Below are 21,004 nucleotides of genomic sequence, written 5' to 3'. Positions count from 1 at the left end.
TTTTTTAAATAAGATACTTGTTGGTTTTTTCTTAAAAAAAAAATCTAAAGTATGTATTCTTTAAATATTGAATATATTCTTCAAAATATATTGTTAAAACTTTCCCTAGCTGCTCAGGTGTGCTTTTTAATATATAGCTGATATATTATTAAAGGCACTACAAAATAGACATCTCTGGAGTGCAGAAATTACTAAAAAATAACCTTCATACCACAAATATATTGAAAATATAACTGCTAAAAAAAAAAAAAAAAAAGACCCTATGCAACCCCACTAGGATGCGTATAAATGCACGTCAGCGGTGGGCTGGATGCATCGAGGTCCTTTAGAAATGTATGAATACAGGCATGTTAAATTTTAAAAATAGCCTAAAAAAGTTAGTGAAAACTTCAAGTGTAGAAAATATTTCAAACACGTTTTTCTATGACATTCTTCACTTTCAGCATCAGTTTACCAAGCCCAAACGTTTACTCTTTTGCAGCCGATTCTTTCTTCATAAATAGTAAAGTGTTCCTTCAGTGTGTGTTTCTCTGACGCCCTCCTCTGCCGACAGTCTCAGTACGTCTGGTAGATGTCGTGGATGGGGACCTGGATGGTTGTGGCTGGGAATGCCGGGGGGATGTAGCTGGCGTATCCCCCGTAGGCAGCGGCAGCGGCGGCAGCGGCAGCGTTCTTCTGTAGCGTGGCTATCGTTGCCGTTGCCGCAGCAGGTGCCGCGAACGGCACGTAACTTGTCCCATAAATCCCAGCTGTGGGGATCCGCTGCACGTTGGGAGCCATGGTGTACACCGGCGTGATGGGGCGGCCCTGGAAGGAAAGCATTGGGTTCAGACCTCAAAAAAAGTGCTTAAATTGCTGTAATATCCTGTTTCCACCCCCTGAATTGCAAACCTCCTCGAAAGGGAGGTGATAACGGGAGGGTAGGCAGCGTGTGCCCTGTTGAACGAGAGTTATGCCATCATGGGGAGCTGTTCCCTTCCTCCCTCCTTCCCTCCCAGATTTGGGTCCCCAGTAGAGGGAGAGCAGCTGTCCAAAGTGCAGATGTCTAAGACAGGTCAGATGAACTGCAGGTCTGTTGGGCACTGTAACATCCTTGACAGCATCTCCTGAACGGGAGCAGGGCAAGAGGCCAGGCTTCCCCCCCAACCCCAGTACGCAGAGCAGGACATATGGGAAGCGGGATGTATGGGAAGTGGGATGTATGGGAAGCAGGACTTATGTGCTGAACTCACCTGGAAGGGGGGAGGCGTTGAGACGGCTGGTATTACAGCTGCGGCCGCGGCTGCTGCGGCAGCTGCTGCGCTGGCCGGGTCCTGCTGGACGGCTATAGGGTTCATGATGTGCTCAACGGTGTGGATTTTGCCGTCTTCCATCATCTTGGCCGGCGGCGCGGCCTGAAACATGGAGTACTGGGCACCAATGGCAGGGATGGCCACTAGGAGAGACCAGACACATCAGGTGCTTTGGGAGAGGGTCTCCAGGACCTCATCTCAAAGAGCAAGCAGCCCTCCCTCCCGGCAGCAACAGGTCTCCCGCAGTCGTTCTGTGCTGCTCTCATCAGGGCAGGCGGCCCCGTGTGCCAGCGGGGCACCTGGGGAGCCTGTGCAGTCACGGGCATGCCAGGGCTGGAGCCCTGCTGGGGACTGGGAGTTGCGTCCTGGATTTATGCAACCCCTTCCAACCACCACTGTTCTTCCCTCCCTGGCCAAGAGCGCAGCCCAAGCACAGGGATGGGTGGGAGCGCATACTGTCCCGGTGGGGTCCCTGCTCCAGCCGTTGAGATCAAGGGACGTGTAGCTGCCATAGGCAGAGCTGCTCCAGGAAAGAAAAGTGTGGTTTGTACTGCAGAAGTTGCAGAGAGCAACTGGTCCAGTCTATGTGCCGTCCTTTGGCCAACCCTGCGAAATATCAGCTCATTTACTATTATGCTTTTCCCAGGACTAACTTGCCTAAATATGTTTTATCCCATCTTTCTGCTACAGGGTCAATCTGTTTAATGACACTAAAAGAGAAATTGCTCTTTAGAGAATTCTCCCTCGTGCCAAAATTGGACAACGTGAAATAATTAGAGCTACAGTCTTCCAAATGAAGGGAAAACGCTCTGGTCAGAATGACGGTGTTCAGAGACGGTGAGTTTGTACATGGTCCAAAATGGAGCTTCATGGCACTACTTAGGGAAGAAATGTGCTTTGCTGAACATTCCCAATAATCACAATAATTGAACGTGAGCCAGCAATGTGCACTTGCAGCCCAGAAAGCCAGTTTTACCCTGGTCTGCATCAAAAGAAGCGTGGCCAGCAGGCTGAGGGAGGTGACTCTCCCCTTCTACTCTGCTCTGGTGAGATCCCACCTGGAGTACTGCATCCAGCTCTGGGGTCCCCAGTACAAGAAAGACATGGACCTGTTAGAGGGGATCCAGAGGAGGGCCATGAAAATGATGGGAGGGCTGGAACTGGAACACCTCTCCTCTGAAGAAAGGCTGAGAGAGTTGGGGTTGTTCAGCCTAGAGAAGAGAAGGCTTCGGGGAGACCTTATTGCAGCCTATCAGTACTTAAAGGGGGCTTATAAGAAAGATGGGGACAGACTTTTTACCAAGGCCTGTAGTGACAGGACAAGGGGTAACAGTTTTAAACTGAAAGAGGGTAGATTTAGATTGGATATAAGGAAGAAATTCTTTACTGTGAGGGTGGTGAGACACTGGAACAGGTTGCCCAGAGAAGTTGTGGATGCCACATCATTGGACATGCTCAAGGTCAGGTTGGATGGGACTTTGAGCAACCTGACCTAGTTGAAGATGTCCCTGCCCATGGCAGGGGGGTTGGACTAGTTGATCTTTAAAGGTCCCTTCCAACCCAAACCATTCTATGATTCTGTGATGCTATAATTTCCATCGTTGCCTTACAGTGCACACTTCAGCATTCAGCTCTCAAGCCTTTCAGCAGTGAGGTTATTCACAAGGAAAACAGAGTAACCAATAAATGATGGTGATGTTGGCATCTATGGGAGGTGCAGCCAGTAAATCAGAAATGAAGCCAAATACACACATGGATTTCTTTCACTGGGATGAAACTTTGCAATGTGGAAGTGTGCAGCTCTGCCTGTGGAGAGCAAGCAGTACTCTCGTTTTGATCCTGGAGACTGCAACAAAGGATCTGATCAGATATCTTTCGGGCAGAGATGTTTCCACCACCAGTGGTCCACCACTGTTTCCTCAAGCAGAGATCTCCACCCATGAGCTTTTCCAGTTCTCCTTCTACACCAAGTCCACCTGGTCAGCTCAAACCAGTTTTATCACTGGTTTAAATAACCTGGATAATTTCTCACCGATGCAAAGGCAGAGAGCTTGTGTGTTCCATTCTGTGGTAACTTCAGGCAGAAAAGCAGTAACAGGCAGCTGGGGTATTGGGGTGACCTCTCAGAATTTTTCTAACCATTTGCAAAGAAATGAGCTTTAAGGATGTTCTAAATGGCACGAAACTTTGCAGTCAGTACATCTCTACTTCTCCGTTCTGGTAATGTGCTTTCAGAGTCATACCCTTTTAATAACACAGGTAAGTCTTGCATGTAGTACCTCTTACTAGATCATCTGATCTGGTTGGGGAAAATGGACCAGGTGCCCCTGTGCTCAGAGGCTGTGCTGGAACCATACAAGAGGGGAAGACCTGATAAAGAAATCTGAATCTCAACATGCTTCAAGTGTAGAAACATTTAGACTTGACCTTCAGGCTTTTGTTTGGCAGTCGAATAAATTACAGACACCACTAATAGGCGTGTATTTCAAAGCCCACTTTTCAAGCATCCTTTAGTAATACCTGGAATTCCTGAAGTATCTTTACAAACACGCAGAGTGGTAATATTTTCTGATTGTGAGTGGGTAGTTTTCTCAGGAAGTCTGATCTTCCTTTGGAAACGGCTCTAATCTTAACAGCCTTCCTTTGTTTCTAGACCTCTTCTCACATTGTCTCATCCAGCTGTTATGAAGAACTCTTCACAGCCTTCATTAGATGCAAGCTGTAGTTTCCACTGACAGTATGGAGCATGTTTTGGGAAACCACTGCAGCTCTATTATTAAACACCGCTTAGGTCCTGCAGTTACAATTTACTTGGAGAGAGGAATGGTGAGAAGACCTGAGGACTTCTGCAAGAGGGCTTGGCCCCATCACCTGCAAGGACCTTCTTCCTCAGGCTGCTTTTCCAAATAAAAACTCTCGAAACAGGATCTTGAGGAATTGCAGGGCTTCAGCCTTCATCCTGTTCACCTGGGAATGGCAAGGGCTGGATACTCAGTTGAGGATGTGGCACAAAGCGGTGATCCCTGCCCTGCCCCTTGGGCTGGCTCCCTGCAGCCCAGCACTGCTGAGAGCTCCCCTGCAGGTCACTGTGTGGCTGTGGGCTGGACCCCGAGGGCTCCCTGCATCACTCCTTCCCCATGCTGCTGATGGTGATGGAGGAGCTCACCTCAGCCAGGGACTTCCCTGCAATGGGAAACCCCCAGGTCCTTTTCCCACCAGAGAAATATGAACTGAGCAGGGGAGAGCTCTGACCTGGCTGGAAATCTGGGGTGGGAATCGCCCAGGGTGAAATTAGCAGTGAAGAAATTAAAAGAGAGGAAGATTGCTCTTAGTCACCATGGTCTAGTGTACATGACTAGATGGAGAGGAAAGTCTGCTTCCTCCCAAGGAGATGCAAAAGGGGACAGGAGGGGTGGGCACAGCTTCAGCCCTTTTTCCTTTGGTTTGAAGAGCTCCCAGTCATTCATGTCCCCTGCCCCGCTGCATGCCTGTTTGCAGAAAGCCCGGCCAGGGCCAGGAGGCATCTGGCACAGGGGAGCGCTAAGCCCTGGCCCTGGGGCTGTCTCCACTGCCACAGCCGTGGGCTGGAGGGGTGCCCGCGTGCCTGACACGGGGCTCGGAGCGGGAGCTCGCCTGCCACCTCTGCTTTCCTCCCTTCATTGCACATACTAACCTGCACCGGGCTTAATGGCCACCGGATTGACTGCAGGTAACTCCAAGTTGGGTACCAGCTCGTATCCTTTCTCCTGCTGTTTTCCTTTGCCTTCGTGGTACCTGCTGTAGATGCCACGACCGGCGGAGTATCCCCCCAGGTAGGAGCCCCTGGGGCCTGGGGCTCTGTTGCCAGCTGCACCTCGCCCTCTGCCTCGTATGCTGCCTGCTTATGATAACAACATAGAAGAGGACGGTGAATAACGGAGAGCGACAACCCCGTGGAGAGCACGAACGGCCCCAGGCTGAGACCGTGAGGCACGTGCTTAGAAACGAGGCTGCTGAAGTTAGTTTGATCTGAGTCTTAGTGACTTTGCTTATGAAAACAGAAGAGTTTGGCCTTAGAAGCACCCATTAAGACTACGCAAGTTTTGCTCTTGGTGTTTCTGACCATACATTAACTGCTCATTTATACTGATGCAACTCTCGTGGCCAGTGTTTTGGATATAATCCACTCAGCAGAGAGGGAGGGGCTCCTCCAGGGGCCATTTCTATGCAGTAGGAACAGCTTTCGCTTTCAGCTGTCCTCCAGAGGAGACCCAGCCTCTCAGCTGCCGCGATGGAACCCTGCAGAGATGGCCCGAAGTTGCACCTGACCTTTAACCAACTTTGTCCCACCATTGCATATATTTTTACTAGTGTTGTTTGTTTTCTCTGCTATTTTATTAGTAAAGTGAATATACCCCATCTCCAAAAATATTGCCTTTATTTATCTTAGTGACTCCACTCACGTTATGGCAGTACTTTGGACACTGCGGTATTAATGCACTCTATGATGGCCTAATTGAATATTTAGACTGTCAGTTAACTCCTTTGTAGTTCATTGCAAGTACAAATCTCGAAATTGAGAAGAAGCTGAAATTCTTGATCAACTAGGGTTAAAAATATTTCTTGGTTTATGTGGGTGCTTTAAGAATATATTCATGCTAAACTGCCTGTTTTATGGAAATACACATTAAATTTCAGGAAACTATAATTCCTGTAAGTACAGGATAATTGTAATTGTAACACCAGTTATAGCTCCTAGGGTTTTTTATTAATAACTTATTTTTTGTTAATTTTTAATGACTGTAACTGATAACTAATTAAAGTATATATAATAAAAGAATTATTTCACTCACGTGATTCCTTCTACTCATAGTTCTCAAACGACTTTATAAAGGACACAGCACTACTGTCATTTTAATGCGGAGGGCAAATGACACCTGGAGAGCTCCCAACTGAGGTTTTCCCTGACATCCCTCCCTTCGGATGACCAGGTCACCGGACCCACACCTCCAGGAGAAGGCAAAGGGAGCACTCTGTCACAATCTCTAATACCTAGGATCCAGCTCTTTGGAAGGAGGCATCAGAAGCTGGAGTCCTTGGACTTGCTCAGACTTAGTACAGCACTCATAAAAACCAGATCCCTCTCTTCCCCCTGCCGTGCTCATTCTTAACCATTGTTTTGATGCCTCCCTCATACTAGCCTGTACATTAGCAATTATTTATAGATAAATACACTCTGCATAGTCATAAATTAAAACAAGACCGAAGAGAAATATGGCAAAAACACCTATAAAAGAGTGTTTAAGAAAAAAGTGTGAAGGACCAGCTGTCCTTTGGCTCAGGCAGACCTTGGGTCACACCAGCCTAAGACCAAACCTGCGCATCACATCCCCTAATTATGCTTACTAACCTTTCACAAAGTAATCTCTGTTGGGCCCGATCAAGGCATTGTACGGATATCCGTAATACGCTAGTGTGTATGGATCACAAGAGTAAACATAATTAGGTTGCTGAGTTACTTCTGGCGTTGCTGCGGCCCCTCCTTTTGCTGCTTTCTGGTAGCGAGTGTATTGCTCCTTGTCTACTGGCTTGGCCAAGGTAACCTCCAGGCACGAGCCTTCCAGTTCGACACCATTAAGGTTGTTCATGGCGTGAATGGCATCTTCCCTGGTTGTAAAGTGCACGAAGGCGTAATCACGTATTTTTTTCACCCGCTCTACACAGCCAGGGTTAAACTGCCCAAAGACCTTTTTAATGGTGTCCTCTGTGGTCTCAATCATTAAATTCCTCACATAGAGGATTTTAACAGTCTCCATGATGTCTTCATCCACATCTATCTCTGGTTCCGCCCAGTCAACAGCAATTTGGTGTCCCCACAGCTGGATCCTTCCCGGCATGAGTTTCCTCCTGGCCATTGCTGCTGCTCGATGGCTCTCATACTCCACGAAGGCGAAGCCTCTGTTCTTCATCTTGTCTGCAGCACTGGCATACACGATGACATCCAGCACGCCTTCTGTCACCTTGGCGATCTCTTCCAGGATCTCCTCTCTCTTCTTCATCTTGGGAATGCCTCCGATGAAGAGCCGGCAGTTATCCACGCTGCAGCACACACCCAGCAGCCTGCCGGGGCGGATTTCATAGTTGTTCAGTTCCCTGACGGCACGCTTCGCCTCGTGCTTCTGCGTGTACATCACGAAGGCGTAGCCACGGTTCTTCCCATCAAAGTCCATCATCAGGCGCATTTCATAGATGCGGCCGACGGACTCGAACACAGGGACAAGCTCATCTTCGTAGACGTCGCGGGGGATTTTGCCCACAAAGACTTCGCAGCCGCGAGGAGGGTGCAGGCCCTCCCAGCCAGGAGGAGGGCCGCCGTACTTGCGTTGCCCATTCTCCTGGATCATGCTATATCCAGTACGCTCCATGAGGGCCAGCAGAGCTGCCTCATTGGGTGCACCAGCAACACCTTCAGGGACTTTCGTGGTAGCCATGTTGGAAGAATCGTTGCTCATCCTTGCAGTGGAGTCCTCAGCGGTCATGGTGTCAAACTCATTCACAACCTGATAAAACCTGGGCAAAGGAAGAAGGAGGACACTCGTGAGAAGCTGTTAGCTACCACCAGAATCCCACCCCTCTCTTTTGTCTTCCTGCAGTTGTTCTGCAAGTTTGTTTTTCAAACTGGGATTAAGGCTGCAGAAAAGCAGATGAACGAGCCACACCAGCCTGAACATTGATACTGCAGGGGGAGCGCATCCTGGATGTAGGCACAGTCCTTCTTTGAGGGGAGTGTGAGGATTGCCTGCCCGTACCACCCCAGCACCGAAAGCTGCTGCCACAGGAGCCTGAAGTTGCATGAAGGGATGCCATCAAGCACCTCAAAACTTCCAGACCTTAGGGAGGCTCGTCTCCTCTTTGAATAGGTTGGAAGGAGCTGGCATGGGATTGGAAAAGGGAAGATACTGCCATGGAGCCAGTGGTTCCCACCTCCAGAGCCCTCTCCTCCCTCTCAGTCATTACTTAGTTAATCCATTTACTCCTGAAGAGCACAAGTGCCAGGTGCCATACTTCACAGTGAAAGATGGCAAATGCATGAGAAGCACCAGGCATGGTTCCCATTTGATAACAATGCCTCATTCCTCTAGGCCTTCACAGTAACTGTTGAGTATGAAATAATAAATATGCTTTAGCACTGGGGAACCAATTCTTGTTCTCCCATGCAAAGGGTGATCTGGCAAGCTTCTGAGTTGCCTGCTACTTGTGGTACAATGTCTGATGTGTTTGTCTTTTCCCTTATTACAACAGGACTTCAAAAAAGCTGAGGAGAATGACTCCCTTATGACAGGCAACTTGCTTTAGAGCAGTTGGCCAGCACAGCCCTGCAAGCCAACAAGGGGAAGGCAATCTCTGAAACCTCATTCTGCTTTTGAACACAGGCAGAGGGTGGGAAATGCAGACGTACAGGAGGAGATGACCATGCTAACGACTACAACTGCAAGAGAGTGGGCTTCCTCTCTGAGCACAATTAAATAAGACACCGAGACTCTAAGAGTAGTTAATTCAGTGACTTATAAAACTGGAAAGGACCATCAGACTATTTAATGTGAGTGATTGCATATGACATGGACCATTACATTTTATTGTTATTGATACATTGACTCCTATAACATTTATCTGAGTAAATTGTATCTTCCAGAATGACCTTGATTTTAAGGTATCACAGAGCTGTAGACCCTACCACTTCCCTGTATGTCTTGCTTGCTAATCAACCCCTCAGACAAGCAAGCATGCTGTATTTCTCATGAGAATTTGTCTGGCTTTTGCTTCCATCTAGGATTACTTGTTAAACCTTTCTCTGATAGATTAGAGAGTCTTTCAAAACCTCTGCTTTTGCCTTATGATGATATTTAAGTTGTGTAATCAAGCCACAACTCTGTCTTTTTAATAAAACTTGCAGGCTGAACTCCTGAATTCCTTCACAATCAGTCATTTTTTCACCTAAAATTGTTTTTGTGTCTCTTCTGACAGTTCTCTAGAGTTTCAGCCTTTTTCACCCTTGCTATATACAGGGTTGAAGATCATCCCTCTTTCTTCTCCCCACGTCTCTGTATTGCCAAGGCCTGTTTCTCCACACCTTCTCACTAGCAAACCATGTGGAGTTTTTTTGCAAATTCTAACCCCAAATCCTTTCCAGAAGCACCACTTGCTGGGGTTAGGTCCCATGCAGCAGGCATGCCTTGTGTTTGTTACTCATAAATGCCACAACCTTGTGTTCAGCCCTATACCAACTGCCTTTTGAGTAGATCCCACCTTCTAAGTGCTACACCATTGGCTCCCCCGCATTGTTTTTTACATCTCCATCAGCCTTTGCATCATCCACCAATTTATTTGCCATGATTTGCATTCATGACCAGCTTGTTGATGGAACTGTCAAAAAACACTGGCCCCTGTAGGAAACTCTGCAAACCACCATAAGAAACGCTCCTAATCTGTGTTTGACAGGCTTATTTTCCAAAAAAAGGACAAAGCTTCAGCCAGATTTATTTATTCTATGTAGTCATGTTATTCAGTGGGACACAGGTTTCTCTCTGTCCCACAAGGACTCTGATATATACCCTTTGTTAGAATGATTTGGCCATTTTCAGTGCATTGGTTACCATGCAGGCAGGTCTTTCACTAGTACATTAGGCCCAAGTCCACAGAAATATGGGCGCAAAATTTAGGGACCTAAGTCTGATTTGTATGGTCCACAAAACCCGTTTAAATCCTAGCAACCTTAGCACCTCAGATTTTTTTTCAGTAAAGCTCCTGAGCTGCCGAGAATTGTGCTGGTCTGTACCCAGAGATGCCTCTGTACCAGCCAGGGCAAACACCACTGTGCCTCGTTCAGCTCCTAAATGCGTTTGGGATTGGGAAACCAGACGTCTGAGCCTCGGTCTGTGGTAGGGCCTGATCCTGCAGGTGTGTTTGGGCCATGGGTGTTACATGCTGATGCCTCTGAGCCATTTTCATTTAAAAATATGGAGAGCAGAGGGGGAGGCAGAGAAGATGGAGGGCAGTAATAGTGATGCTGATGCCCAGGCAATACTTTAGAAAACATAATTTCTTTGAAGCCAGGTCTTTCATGGAAGTGCATCAGTTTTGATAGCTTCTTGCTTTAAAATGTTGTTGATAAACATATTTCTCTCAGATTCAAATGTTCGCCCTTTTTAATGTGTCACAGTCAGACATCTTCATTTTACTCCTGGGAATTATTTGACATAATTAAAAAAAATTAAGGTAGAGAAAAACACTTCATTTCTCACTTGACAATTTGTTCCTAAAAATGTGACTCCACCTTTCCCTGAATGAAAGCAAAGCTTGTTAAACAAACACTTTACTGAGGAATAATCATTACCTTTACAGGGGCCACCTGTTGGCAAGTGAATTACTTATCACCCCAGGTTTGGGTAAGTTTAGAAATGAGTCATTACCATCAGTTTTAGGTCAACTTACAAAACAGAAGTCTCTGTATTCTGTTATCTGCAGGGCTCAGTCGCTGGGGCTATAGAAAGCTACAGATGGGCACCAGGACTGTGGAGAGAGGAGAGATGGAGCAAAGCCTCCCCTGCCCACCAGAAACCAGCTGGTAATTCGGTGGCCATCCAGGAACTGGCATGTTCTCCAGCACTTTGCACTGCACCAGCAGGACGATTTCTAGTATTGGAAGTTGTACTTGAAGCTGCTGCTAAGTGCTGATGGCCACCTTTGCTGCAAACACTACCATACATGGTTTGTGATAGTGAATAATTAAAAATTCTTTGTGAACCTAAAATGCATTTTATCCCTATGTGATTTATTGGGAATCAAGATTCATGATCAAATGTGTTTATTTTCTCTGTGCAGTTCCATAGAGCTGGGTTTCATAAGTATACACTACCTAAGACAACTATAGAGCCCATGTAGTCCTACTTGATGCAGCTAAATATACACTTAACAACATTCATTGCCACATGACACAATCAACACCTTCACCAAGTTCAGATATCATCTACCTTGATGAGAAAAAAAATGCAGGCATGTCTGGGTCTGAGAACTCTCTCCTGCTGTTGTTACTGCCTTACAAAATGGGCTGCCAGCACAACCTAACCTATTCATGCCAAAAAGGAATCACTTTCGAGAAAATTGTTTTCAAAATTACCTATTTCTAAAGTGTTCAATCCTACTGGTGCATTTTTTTAGCCTACAGTAAACTGGTCGCGGAAACTTGCTATTGTGTTGTAGGTGTACACAGGGCATGAGCTAATACTGTGGGTTTAGTGGGCTTAATAAAGCCAGACTGATTTCAGTACATCCACCAAGTGTGATTAATGCTAGAAGAGGTAAAAGTTTAAGCAACAGTAAAATGTAGTGTCTTGTGAAATATAAGTGCTTGATTTCTAGTCTCTGAGGAGGAAGGTACACCTGATCTCGATGACAAAGATTCATAAAAGGGAGACAGTGAAAAATATTAATTCCTAATAAGAAAGGTTGTGCTTTGGAGACAACTAAGTTTTAAATGACTAATTATCAGGACTGAAACAAGATTGGCTTCTTTCCTTCTCAGAAAAAGGTAAAGCCTGCTTGATTTTTCAGCGCCACGTTAAATGGATGCTAACTGCTGCCAGCCCACCAGGAGCCAGGCTTGCGAGCCCTTTGGTTCCATGTCTCTGCTCCAAGGACTCTCCCTTGTGCAGGTGAACTCTCAGACATACACGTTTCACTGAAACCATTCAAATTTCACTTCCCCTTGCTTATGAAACTCCTTCCCCACTGCCAGTCTGGTGGGTGTAAATAGTTCTTGCCCTAAACATTAATTACCTTCTTTTTAACCTATCTTTTTTTACATCGTAGCTCAGAATATTAAATAGGAAACTTACTGTGTTGGCAGTGACTGAAGCATATTGTGAGCAGGCTGATTAACTGAGGCAGATCTTTTATTAAACAGAAATACCACGCCTTGATTAACAACAATGCGGGGCCAAACGCTGATGTCCCTTGTGCCAGGGCAAAGGCAGCTCAGGGCCCCGGCCAGAAAGCGATACCCACAGTCCATATAGCATCTTATCCCTGGGCTTGTCCAGCACTGGGCAGTGCCCTGTGAAGTTATGCAGCCACCTGCTCCTCTGTTGATCCCGGTGTGGTAAAACAGGCTTTTACAAACACAGGGACACAGCCGTTGTCCTTGTAGCAGCAACCGCATGTCCACTCCACTCACGCGCTCCTATAAAATGGGTTTGTTTATGTTTGCGCTGAATTCATCCCTCCAGTTTTGTGTTACATAGACTTAGTGGCATCATGTGTCCTTCTGCAGGTGACACAGCCGCCGGCAGTCACATAGCACGGGGACGGGTGCCGGCACCACGACAGGCAGCAGGAGAGCCCAGGGAGACCCACTGGCTCTGTGATAGCCAGAGGGAGGAGGGGACAGGGACACCCACGCCCCAGCTGCAGACCCTGGACCATACAAACTCCTGCTGAGCTGACACGGCGTGCCCTCAGGGACACCGCACAGCTGCCTTGCTTGCTTCAAGAAACCACCACAGTTTTGCATTTTAAGCCACAGCTGCTGCAGAGGAAAGGTTGGTCGCTGAAATTTTAACTAAATACACCCTGTTGACAGAGGGAAATAACAGCTACTGGTTTAAATGTGACCTTCCTAGTTTTTTAGTTGAAATAATAAGGGCAAATGGTAATCCTGCTGCTGACATTGAGCAGCAGCTCTGGAAGCACGGCTGCCATTAAAGCTCTTTATTTTTAAAAGCTGACTCTTTTCTCATGGCAACTTTAGATACATAAAATGTACATAACAACAACAACAGCTTACTAATAACAACTGCATAACTTTATCACAAACATCAGATATCCACAGAAATGCTCTTGCTGAAAACCCAGTTTACCTGTTTACAGATCTGTTGGCGGAACAGAAAAACGCAGGGACCATGTCAATTCAAAATAAGGCAGTGGCTCAAGCCACTCGAGCTTCAAGTGTAATGTGCAAGTTACCTCCCCTTTTAAAGATAACTATCGTATCATTATACATCGGTTTTCTTTTTCTTGGCAAGACTGTCAGTCCTTTCTTACGATTTATTTGCATATATGAGCTGAACAAAGCCGGTGTCTTTGGGGCTGTTTACCGAAGCTGAGCCATGGCGTGCCTGACTGCAGGGCCCAGCCTAGCAGTCCTGCAGCCGCAGCCATGGCAGGGAGCTGGCGTGCAAGTTGCTCCTTCCCAAACTAATGGTGGAACAGAAAGTCCCACCTCTTTTACGAACGTGCCTAACGTAGCCACTGGCCCCGCAAGCTCTCGCTGCCATCCCATGTGCTTCCTGGCAGAAGGCTTTGCCCTCTGTTTGCAATCAGCTTAGGGGACATCCTGCTGGAAGCGGCATCCTTGGCTTCTCTCCATGCACAGTGCAGACAGAGGCCAGGCAGGCAGCAGGTGTGGTGAAAAAAGAGTCCGATCTTTGGTGAAAAATCCATGCAAAGACTTTGCCTGACTCCAATTTAATTTATATTTCAAGTGTCAAAGGCTAGTCCTCGGTATTGTTTTCAACAGGAGCTGAAGCACAACTTGGTTCCCTACCTGCTGTCGCTAGTGAAATGCAAACGTCTGAAGTTGAATCTTGTGGTGGGTCAGTGCAAGAGAGAGTGCAGCATTTCAGCACGGCTTTTTGGCTAGGGACCTTTTCTGAAAGGCTTTCATACAGGAAAGGGAAGGTTACTAGGGATGGATGGTATCTTCAGACTTTTAACAAAAAAACCAATACTTGAGGCCAACAGGCCATGAGAATGCCTTCAGTGTGTCAGACATATTGCTTTACCGGCAGCTGAACTGGGTGAAGAAGTTGCCCCAGGCTACATTAAATGCTTTGAAAAGGTGGATTTTCTTAATCTGGATCATTTTGGCAAAACCCTGTGGAGAAGGTGGTGAACTGCATCAGCAGACCCGAAGGGGCAGGAACATTGGCTGGCAAGAGACTTGATGAATACCTTGTGATGAGCAGCTTGGGAGAGTAATCTCAGAGATCAGATCAGCACTAGTTATTGACAACGACATGTCTGTCTGCTGTGCAAGTTACCCTGCTGCTGGCACCGCTAAAGCACTGCATATTCTCATCATCATGCGTGTGCCTGAATGAAGGCAATCAAACTTATCCATCTCCAACTAGGGTCAACTGGGAAAACCTTCTGGCTCAGATGCTGCATGGGACCCAAAGAGATGCACATGCAGCAGCATTTGCTGCACCACATCATTTCCCATGTATGTTCAGGCATGAACACGTACAGCAGTGGCTCTCTGCCCACTAGAAATACTATACTTAAATGTACAGAGAAACAGTGTAAAGTACCTAAGGGTACTGGCCTACTAAATCCCCAGGCTAGCTGCTGAAATTCCCACTTCTGCCAACGGTGACACTCAGCATCCTAACCTAGGGCCTATCATCAGGGGTCCGGCCACCAATTTCAGTGGGAGAGTTCTTATTTCAAGCTTAAACTTCAATTTTATTCTGGTCAGTTAGTCATGCTCCCCTTGTATGGGGCAAGTTAATATTCTGGGCCTGAAAAGCAGTTTCAGGGTGGAGTCTCATCATCATGCGTGTGCCTGAATGAAGGCAATCAAACTTGTCCATCTCCAACTAGGGTCAACTGGGAAAACCTTCTGGCTCAGATGCTGCATGGGACCCAAAGAGATGCACATGCAGCAGCATTTGCTGCACCACATCATTTCCCATGTATGTTCAGGCATGAACACGTACAGCAGTGGCTCTCTGCCCACTAGAAATACTATACTTAAATGTACAGAGAAACAGTGTAAAGTACCTAAGGGTACTGGCCTACTAAATCCCCAGGCTAGCTGCTGAAATTCCCACTTCTGCCAACGGTGACACTCAGCATCCTAACCTAGGGCCTATCATCAGGGGTCCGGCCACCAATTTCAGTGGGAGAGTTCTTATTTCAAGCTTAAACTTCAATTTTATTCTGGTCAGTTAGTCATGCTCCCCTTGTATGGGGCAAGTTAATATTCTGGGCCTGAAAAGCAGTTTTCAGGGTGGAGCTACTGCAGAGAGGGGGGTCTGTGCACAATTCTCAGTTGCTTAAATTCATCCTAAGTGGCCTAAGCACATTAAAAATGGTTGGTTCCATTTAAAACACACCAAAAACTGTCAGCTTAACCTTTTGATTGTGTTCTCTTCAAAGAAGGAACATAAAGAAACAGAAAATTAAGGGTGGTATTTCCAACAGTATTCAGCATCTAGCACTACTCCCCCTGACATCAGTTATAAGACTCTAATGGCTTCTATAGGGATATATTTAAGACAGTGATGAGCACTACTGAAAATCCTGCCTTAAAAGTCTTGCAGAGACTGGTTATGTCCTCCAGGCAGCAATCAAAAGCAATGTATTTGGCTTAAAAAACTGTAACGGAATTATTAAAAATCTGTTCTTTTACTTCTTGCTCCTTTTTAGGAGGAAAACATCTGAAATTATTCTGTAAATTAACATCCTGGAATTTCCCAGGATGTTCCCAAACTCGATTCAGATAATTGAACACCGAATCTGTACAGTCAACAATTGGCTACAACTTCAGACTAGGATTTGAAGGTTAAACTTCTTATTTTCATCACTATCATTAAGAACAATAATAATCACAGATCTAATTCTCTTAGCCATATTGTACCACTTCCCTTAGCCATATTAATCTTACCTCACAGCAATTTTATATGCAATTTAAAAAATGGAGCTGAAACTATGATTCCCCTACAAAATGAAGTCACCTTGTACTGTGCAAACTTCCTGCCTATTCTGTTATTCACCCTCTCTGCATCTTTCTAAGGCATATTTAATTTGGAGTGTGATCCTGCAAAGGCTGTCAAAGGTTCCGCTTGTGTTACCCATAAGCACTATCAGTGCCCAGCAGTGAACATTCCCAGGGTGGAGGTCCCTCAAAAACCTAACCTCCTGGCCTAGAAACTGCAAAAATAGTATTCAATGGGATATCAATGATGATATCTCAAATAATAAAGTGAGAAAACTTTCCTGAGCCTGGCACTTTACTTCTTGCCATTGCTTTTTGATGATCACAAGTGAAAATTCTGTTCATGCATATATGGTTTTCCCATGGCGAGAATGAAGCGATGCTGATGAAAAAGTTACTGTTGTGCCAAAGCACCACCAACACCTAAAGCATCTTACCAATATGGTTGAATATTTTCCCTGCTTCTGCAATGTGAATTCTGTCAATGCAGTGTGTGTTTCTTGAGTGTTTTTACGCTACTGCAGTGCCAAACTAGCCATCTCAGCTTAAACCACCTCTGAAGGAAGTTTGGGTAAGCACACCGTTTCTCCTCCCTTATTTTATAATGTGCTTTGCTGCAAGTCATTCAGAACTTTGTCCCAACTAGTTGTGTAACCCGTGTGTTGTATCATTTGCCCCAGCTCCATCTTTTACCCAGTCCAATTCAAAATAATTCTATAACTCTCAGCTATTTCGATACAACCAGTCGCTGGCTGAGGCTGAAGTTATTATCCTGCAAGATATTAAAGCTACATGTTGAGGAAAGCTGAGAAGATGAGAGATGGGATGTGTAATCATTCTTATCAGCTTTCCAAATCAGGAAACAACACAACCCTTCCCTTCTCCCCAAATTCCCGTATTTCAATCTAGTCAACAAAGCCTATTATTACCACGGTCAGACAGGAAAACGTGTGACATATAAATAAAATGCAATGTAGTCACTGGGTATGTAACAAGTATTTCCTATTCTGGATGAGCTGCACTTGATGGGAAACTTTTTGTGGCATTTGTTTACCATAAATGCAATTAAACAGTGTTCTCTGCAGAGATGCTGGTACAGGTAAGTGTGTCCTCCTCATTAACTGTCTGCTTTAAAAAGCATTCTCCCTAGGAAAGGAAGAAGTGTTTCATTCAGTGTGGACTAGGAGCTCGCAAGCTTTTGCCATAAGAAAGACAGGAAGAACGATCTTCTGCAACTGAAAAACAAAACCACAACTAGACTCATCTGTTAATTATTACACAGGAAAGATCAGACATTCACCTATTTCACTTCTTGCCTCTTCGAAGAAAAATCTTATGTATTAACACGGTGATTTAATTTGGTCATTGAAAATGTCTGTGAAAAGCTTTTCTGAACTCTGTGGAGTAGGGATACGTGTGCATGTGCTTGTGATTTTTCTTTGTTACTATAATGCAGAACACTCTGTCTGTCTGTCTGTCTGTCTGCGTAAACATTGCAGTAACATGTTCCACTCTACAGTGCAACCAAGAGTATCTGAAAAAGTTCATAAACTACAGTTCCCTTTTCAGCCTTTCTGATCTAACTTTTTCAGCTAACTCTTCTGGAGATCCCGGAGTGAAACATAACACATCCTGCCTGTTCATACAAAGTCGACTCACTTAGTCAATTTTATAACAATAAAAATAGCTTCAGACTTTTCAGTTCACCCTAATCTTATGCTCTATTTTTATTGCAACATTCTTAGTTTTGTGTTCACCACGTGAACACCGCAACAACGGGGGGCCCAACCTGCAACCCTGCTTTCAGCAGGAGGCAGAGATTTCAGGGAAAGCTGAAAGTGGCCCGATGTGTTCCCTCCCCCTCAGGTCACAGAAATGAAAATCAGCATAAAGCAAACTGCAGTTGGGATGTGAATGTTCGCTGCTGAAAGTACATTAAACTCAAAGCATTTGGCTTAGTCAGTGGCTGGGTGTTGGTTTTTTTTTTCCTTTGTGCACTGACATTTGACCCCTTTTATAATATGCACCTTGCACCGCTGAAACCCAGTTAGTTATTTATTAAACTCAGGTACCAATGGCTGACTTGTACATATCAGGCTTTTAACTGCCTGGCGTTGCCTGTGCGCGGAGGAGAGGGGGATGAAAGGCAATCGTCTTTGCTGTGAAATTCTGTCATATCGGCAGAAAGGAGCTGCAAAGTGCAGCGATTTGTACCTGACCTCTGATCTAAGAAGTTTGTACAAACCTTTGAACCTTGGATTGAAATTGAGAAACAAGGTTTACAAGTACAAGGAAGAGATTTCCAGCACTCGTTACCTGTGCCCAGGGTTAATATTATAAATTAAAAAAAAATGTTTAACCAAGGCAGTGACTCTCAGGAGGCACCATTCCTGTGCTGGGTTAATTCAAGACAATTTAAGTCTACTGAAATTACAGCTCGGTTGGAAACACCTAGGGTTTGGAAATGAAATTTCTGTGCGCCTCAGAAAAGGAGTGGGATTTGAGACAGATGTCATTTGAAATTCACCTTTTGCTGACCTTAACCGGGATTTTTTTTTTAAATTAAAAGCTGAAGAAAGAAGACAAGCAACATTTGATTCAATATCATTTCTTTAGCAAAGAATGGAGCTGAAATGCAGAATTGAATAGAAATGATTAAAGAGTAGCAAAATGGCTCCTCCTTTGTTAACTTTTATTTATTTTTATCCAACACGTTATCTAATTTCGGTTATACAGTGCAGAGCTATATGAGAAACCCATGGAAAAATAACCAAACCGACAACATTACAACAAGCTCTTCATAGACAGTCATATGGCCTTGTCTTGACGAGCAAAAAGGACATGTTTTGCAGTTCTGTTAGATTAACCGTGTTAATTTAATTAAAAAGCTCTCTCAACTCTTTCAGACACTGGCAAGGTCTTTGGTGCAATATCATTAGCTAACACCAACATGCACCACCGTGGACTGCGTTGGGTGTGAAGGCCTTCAGAGATCAGCTGCGATAATACGATTGAAAAAGACGCCCTTTCTGCAACCCAGCCCGTCAGGCCATGGAGCGTTGCAAGGGATGGCAGTAACGTTTTGCCGTGACATCCCTCACATGCTCCGAGCACTGGCTGTCATCCATGGCAAGCTTGGGTGTGCAAAGGGAAGGAGCACTTTACACACACATTTTGAAGCACGGCTTCAATCCCACCTAGCTCAGGACAGGACACCATTATACACAACTGCTGCATCTGGTCCACATGAAAATGAACAATTTCGTCGTTGGTTTTAATCAAACCTTACTTACAACAACTGCATTTCCTTTTCTTTTTTTTCTTTTAAAGGTTTTAGATTCAACTGATTTTTTCCAGGTTTAACTTCAAACTTCACTATTGTTATCAGCACTGACCTCAATAAAGCAATAAATTAATAAATAAATAAATAAGGCTGAACAGATTAACATCATGTGTCCTATGTCATATACAAGCCTTAAACATTTCACATGCTGCTTAAGTAGAATATGAATAGAATAATATCAGAACTTGATTTTCTTAAAATGCTATCAAATTTTCAGTATGCAGAATGTGTTACATAGATTCATTTGTATTAATAATACTTGCATATTAACCCTGCTTGCTCAACCTTCCTAGCCACCTTCAATCTACAAGCTCCAAATTCTGTCCCTAAAGCTGATAACCTACTTCTAAAGCTTGATTTTTATGTCAATCTCTTGAAAAAGCAGAAAGAAATACCAGGCAGCACAAACAGACAATGGCAGAGACAGACCAATTGAAAACACAACATCAGGTGGTTGTAAATGCCTACCTTTCAGTTCATTAATTTAAGAGAGTAGAAAAAACATCTCTGAGACACCATTTTATTTGTTTTCCTCTGTCTAAAATATCAGTGGTTTAGTTTTCACTGTTCTGGCATTCGCTTCGCTATTTGCTACACAAATTCTTTTAGATATTCACATGTCGAGCTTGTAGTTCAAGCTTAGAAGTAGTTGCTTCCTTCTCAAACAACTCTTTAGGACCCTCTAAAGGAAGGCAAAACCCAAACCTGGTACCTTGACAATGACATACTTTCAGTCTCAACTCCCTGATAAATGAAAACCAGATAAAAAGCCCTACAGAGCAAACAAGACTTCCCTTACCTCTCCGGTCCCACGATCGAAGTGCAACAGGTTAAGAGGACTCGCGCCTTTGCCCGAGCAACCTTTCTTCCTAATGGCAAGAGCCGTGTAACCTGGTTATACAGTTTATGCATCTCTTTATTGGCCAGCGAGCGTTAGCCATTTAAATTCCTTGGGAGTCATTTGTTAAGGGCTCTTAGGCTGAGGCTAAGTGGGTGGGACGGGAGGGAGAAGGGATGTTAGCGCTGCCAGACGCAGAGAGCTCTCCAAAGGGGTTTGAAGATTAATAGAAAACGATCTGCAACGAAGGGATCTTTGGCGGGAGGGCTGGGTCCGACCTTCAGGGAAGCACAGGAAAGAGAAACCATGACATTTTCGCAGGGAGGAGGAATTTGAAGAGAAAGATTTCATTCAAAATTCAAAACTTGGAATAAAGGGAGTGAAACATGTACAAACAACTCCTTCCTAGCACAAGGCGTTGTGCAAATAGCTTGAGTTACTCACAACAGATAAGATAAGAAAAGGGCATATTTTGCTTGATGGCATGAGGTTTTTCCAGTGAAATCTTTTTTTTTTTTCTTTATATATGTCTGGCAAAATTATTTCAGGCTACGCTGAATCAATTTACCTTTGGTTGTAAGAAAAAAAATGGTCTGCAGCTCCTGGAGCGAGAGGTAGGTTTACTGATCTCAGCAGCGGCGGGACGGTAGGAGTAACTCAGCCTGTGCCGCGTACCCGTCGTGCACCGTTTCAGCAGCAAACACGGAAACTCAAACGTGTTTGCTTGAAAGAAAAAAAAGAGCTTGGTGCAGAAGTAAAAGCACAGGGGTGGTAAA

The 21,004-nt window shown here is 45.0% G+C and overlaps 1 protein-coding gene across 2 annotated transcripts; it reads right to left on the bottom strand.

Annotated features, from left to right (window-relative positions):
* Window positions 1-555: 555 nt before the first annotated feature.
* RBM47 (RNA binding motif protein 47) lies at window positions 556-7,834 on the bottom strand. Of its 2 annotated transcripts, XM_009280136.1 has the most exons (4): window positions 6,682-7,834; window positions 4,966-5,172; window positions 1,233-1,435; window positions 556-807 (listed from the first exon to the last, which is right to left on the bottom strand). In XM_009280136.1, the coding sequence occupies exons 1-4, from the start codon at window positions 7,808-7,810 to the stop codon at window positions 556-558; spliced, it is 1,791 nt and encodes a 596-aa protein (XP_009278411.1). In that variant the 5' UTR covers window positions 7,811-7,834. The 2 variants fall into 2 exon arrangements, with proteins under 2 accessions (XP_009278411.1, XP_009278410.1); XM_009280135.1 differs by lacking the exon at window positions 4,966-5,172 and having other exon boundaries at window positions 6,682-7,810.
* Between the last annotated feature and the right edge of the window lie 13,170 nt (window positions 7,835-21,004).

The sequence above is a fragment of the Aptenodytes forsteri genome, unplaced genomic scaffold, assembly GCF_000699145.1.
Source record: "Aptenodytes forsteri isolate BGI_AS27 unplaced genomic scaffold, ASM69914v1 Scaffold35, whole genome shotgun sequence".
NCBI lineage: Eukaryota > Metazoa > Chordata > Aves > Sphenisciformes > Spheniscidae > Aptenodytes > Aptenodytes forsteri.
This window is presented reverse-complemented; position numbering and strand designations above follow the sequence as displayed.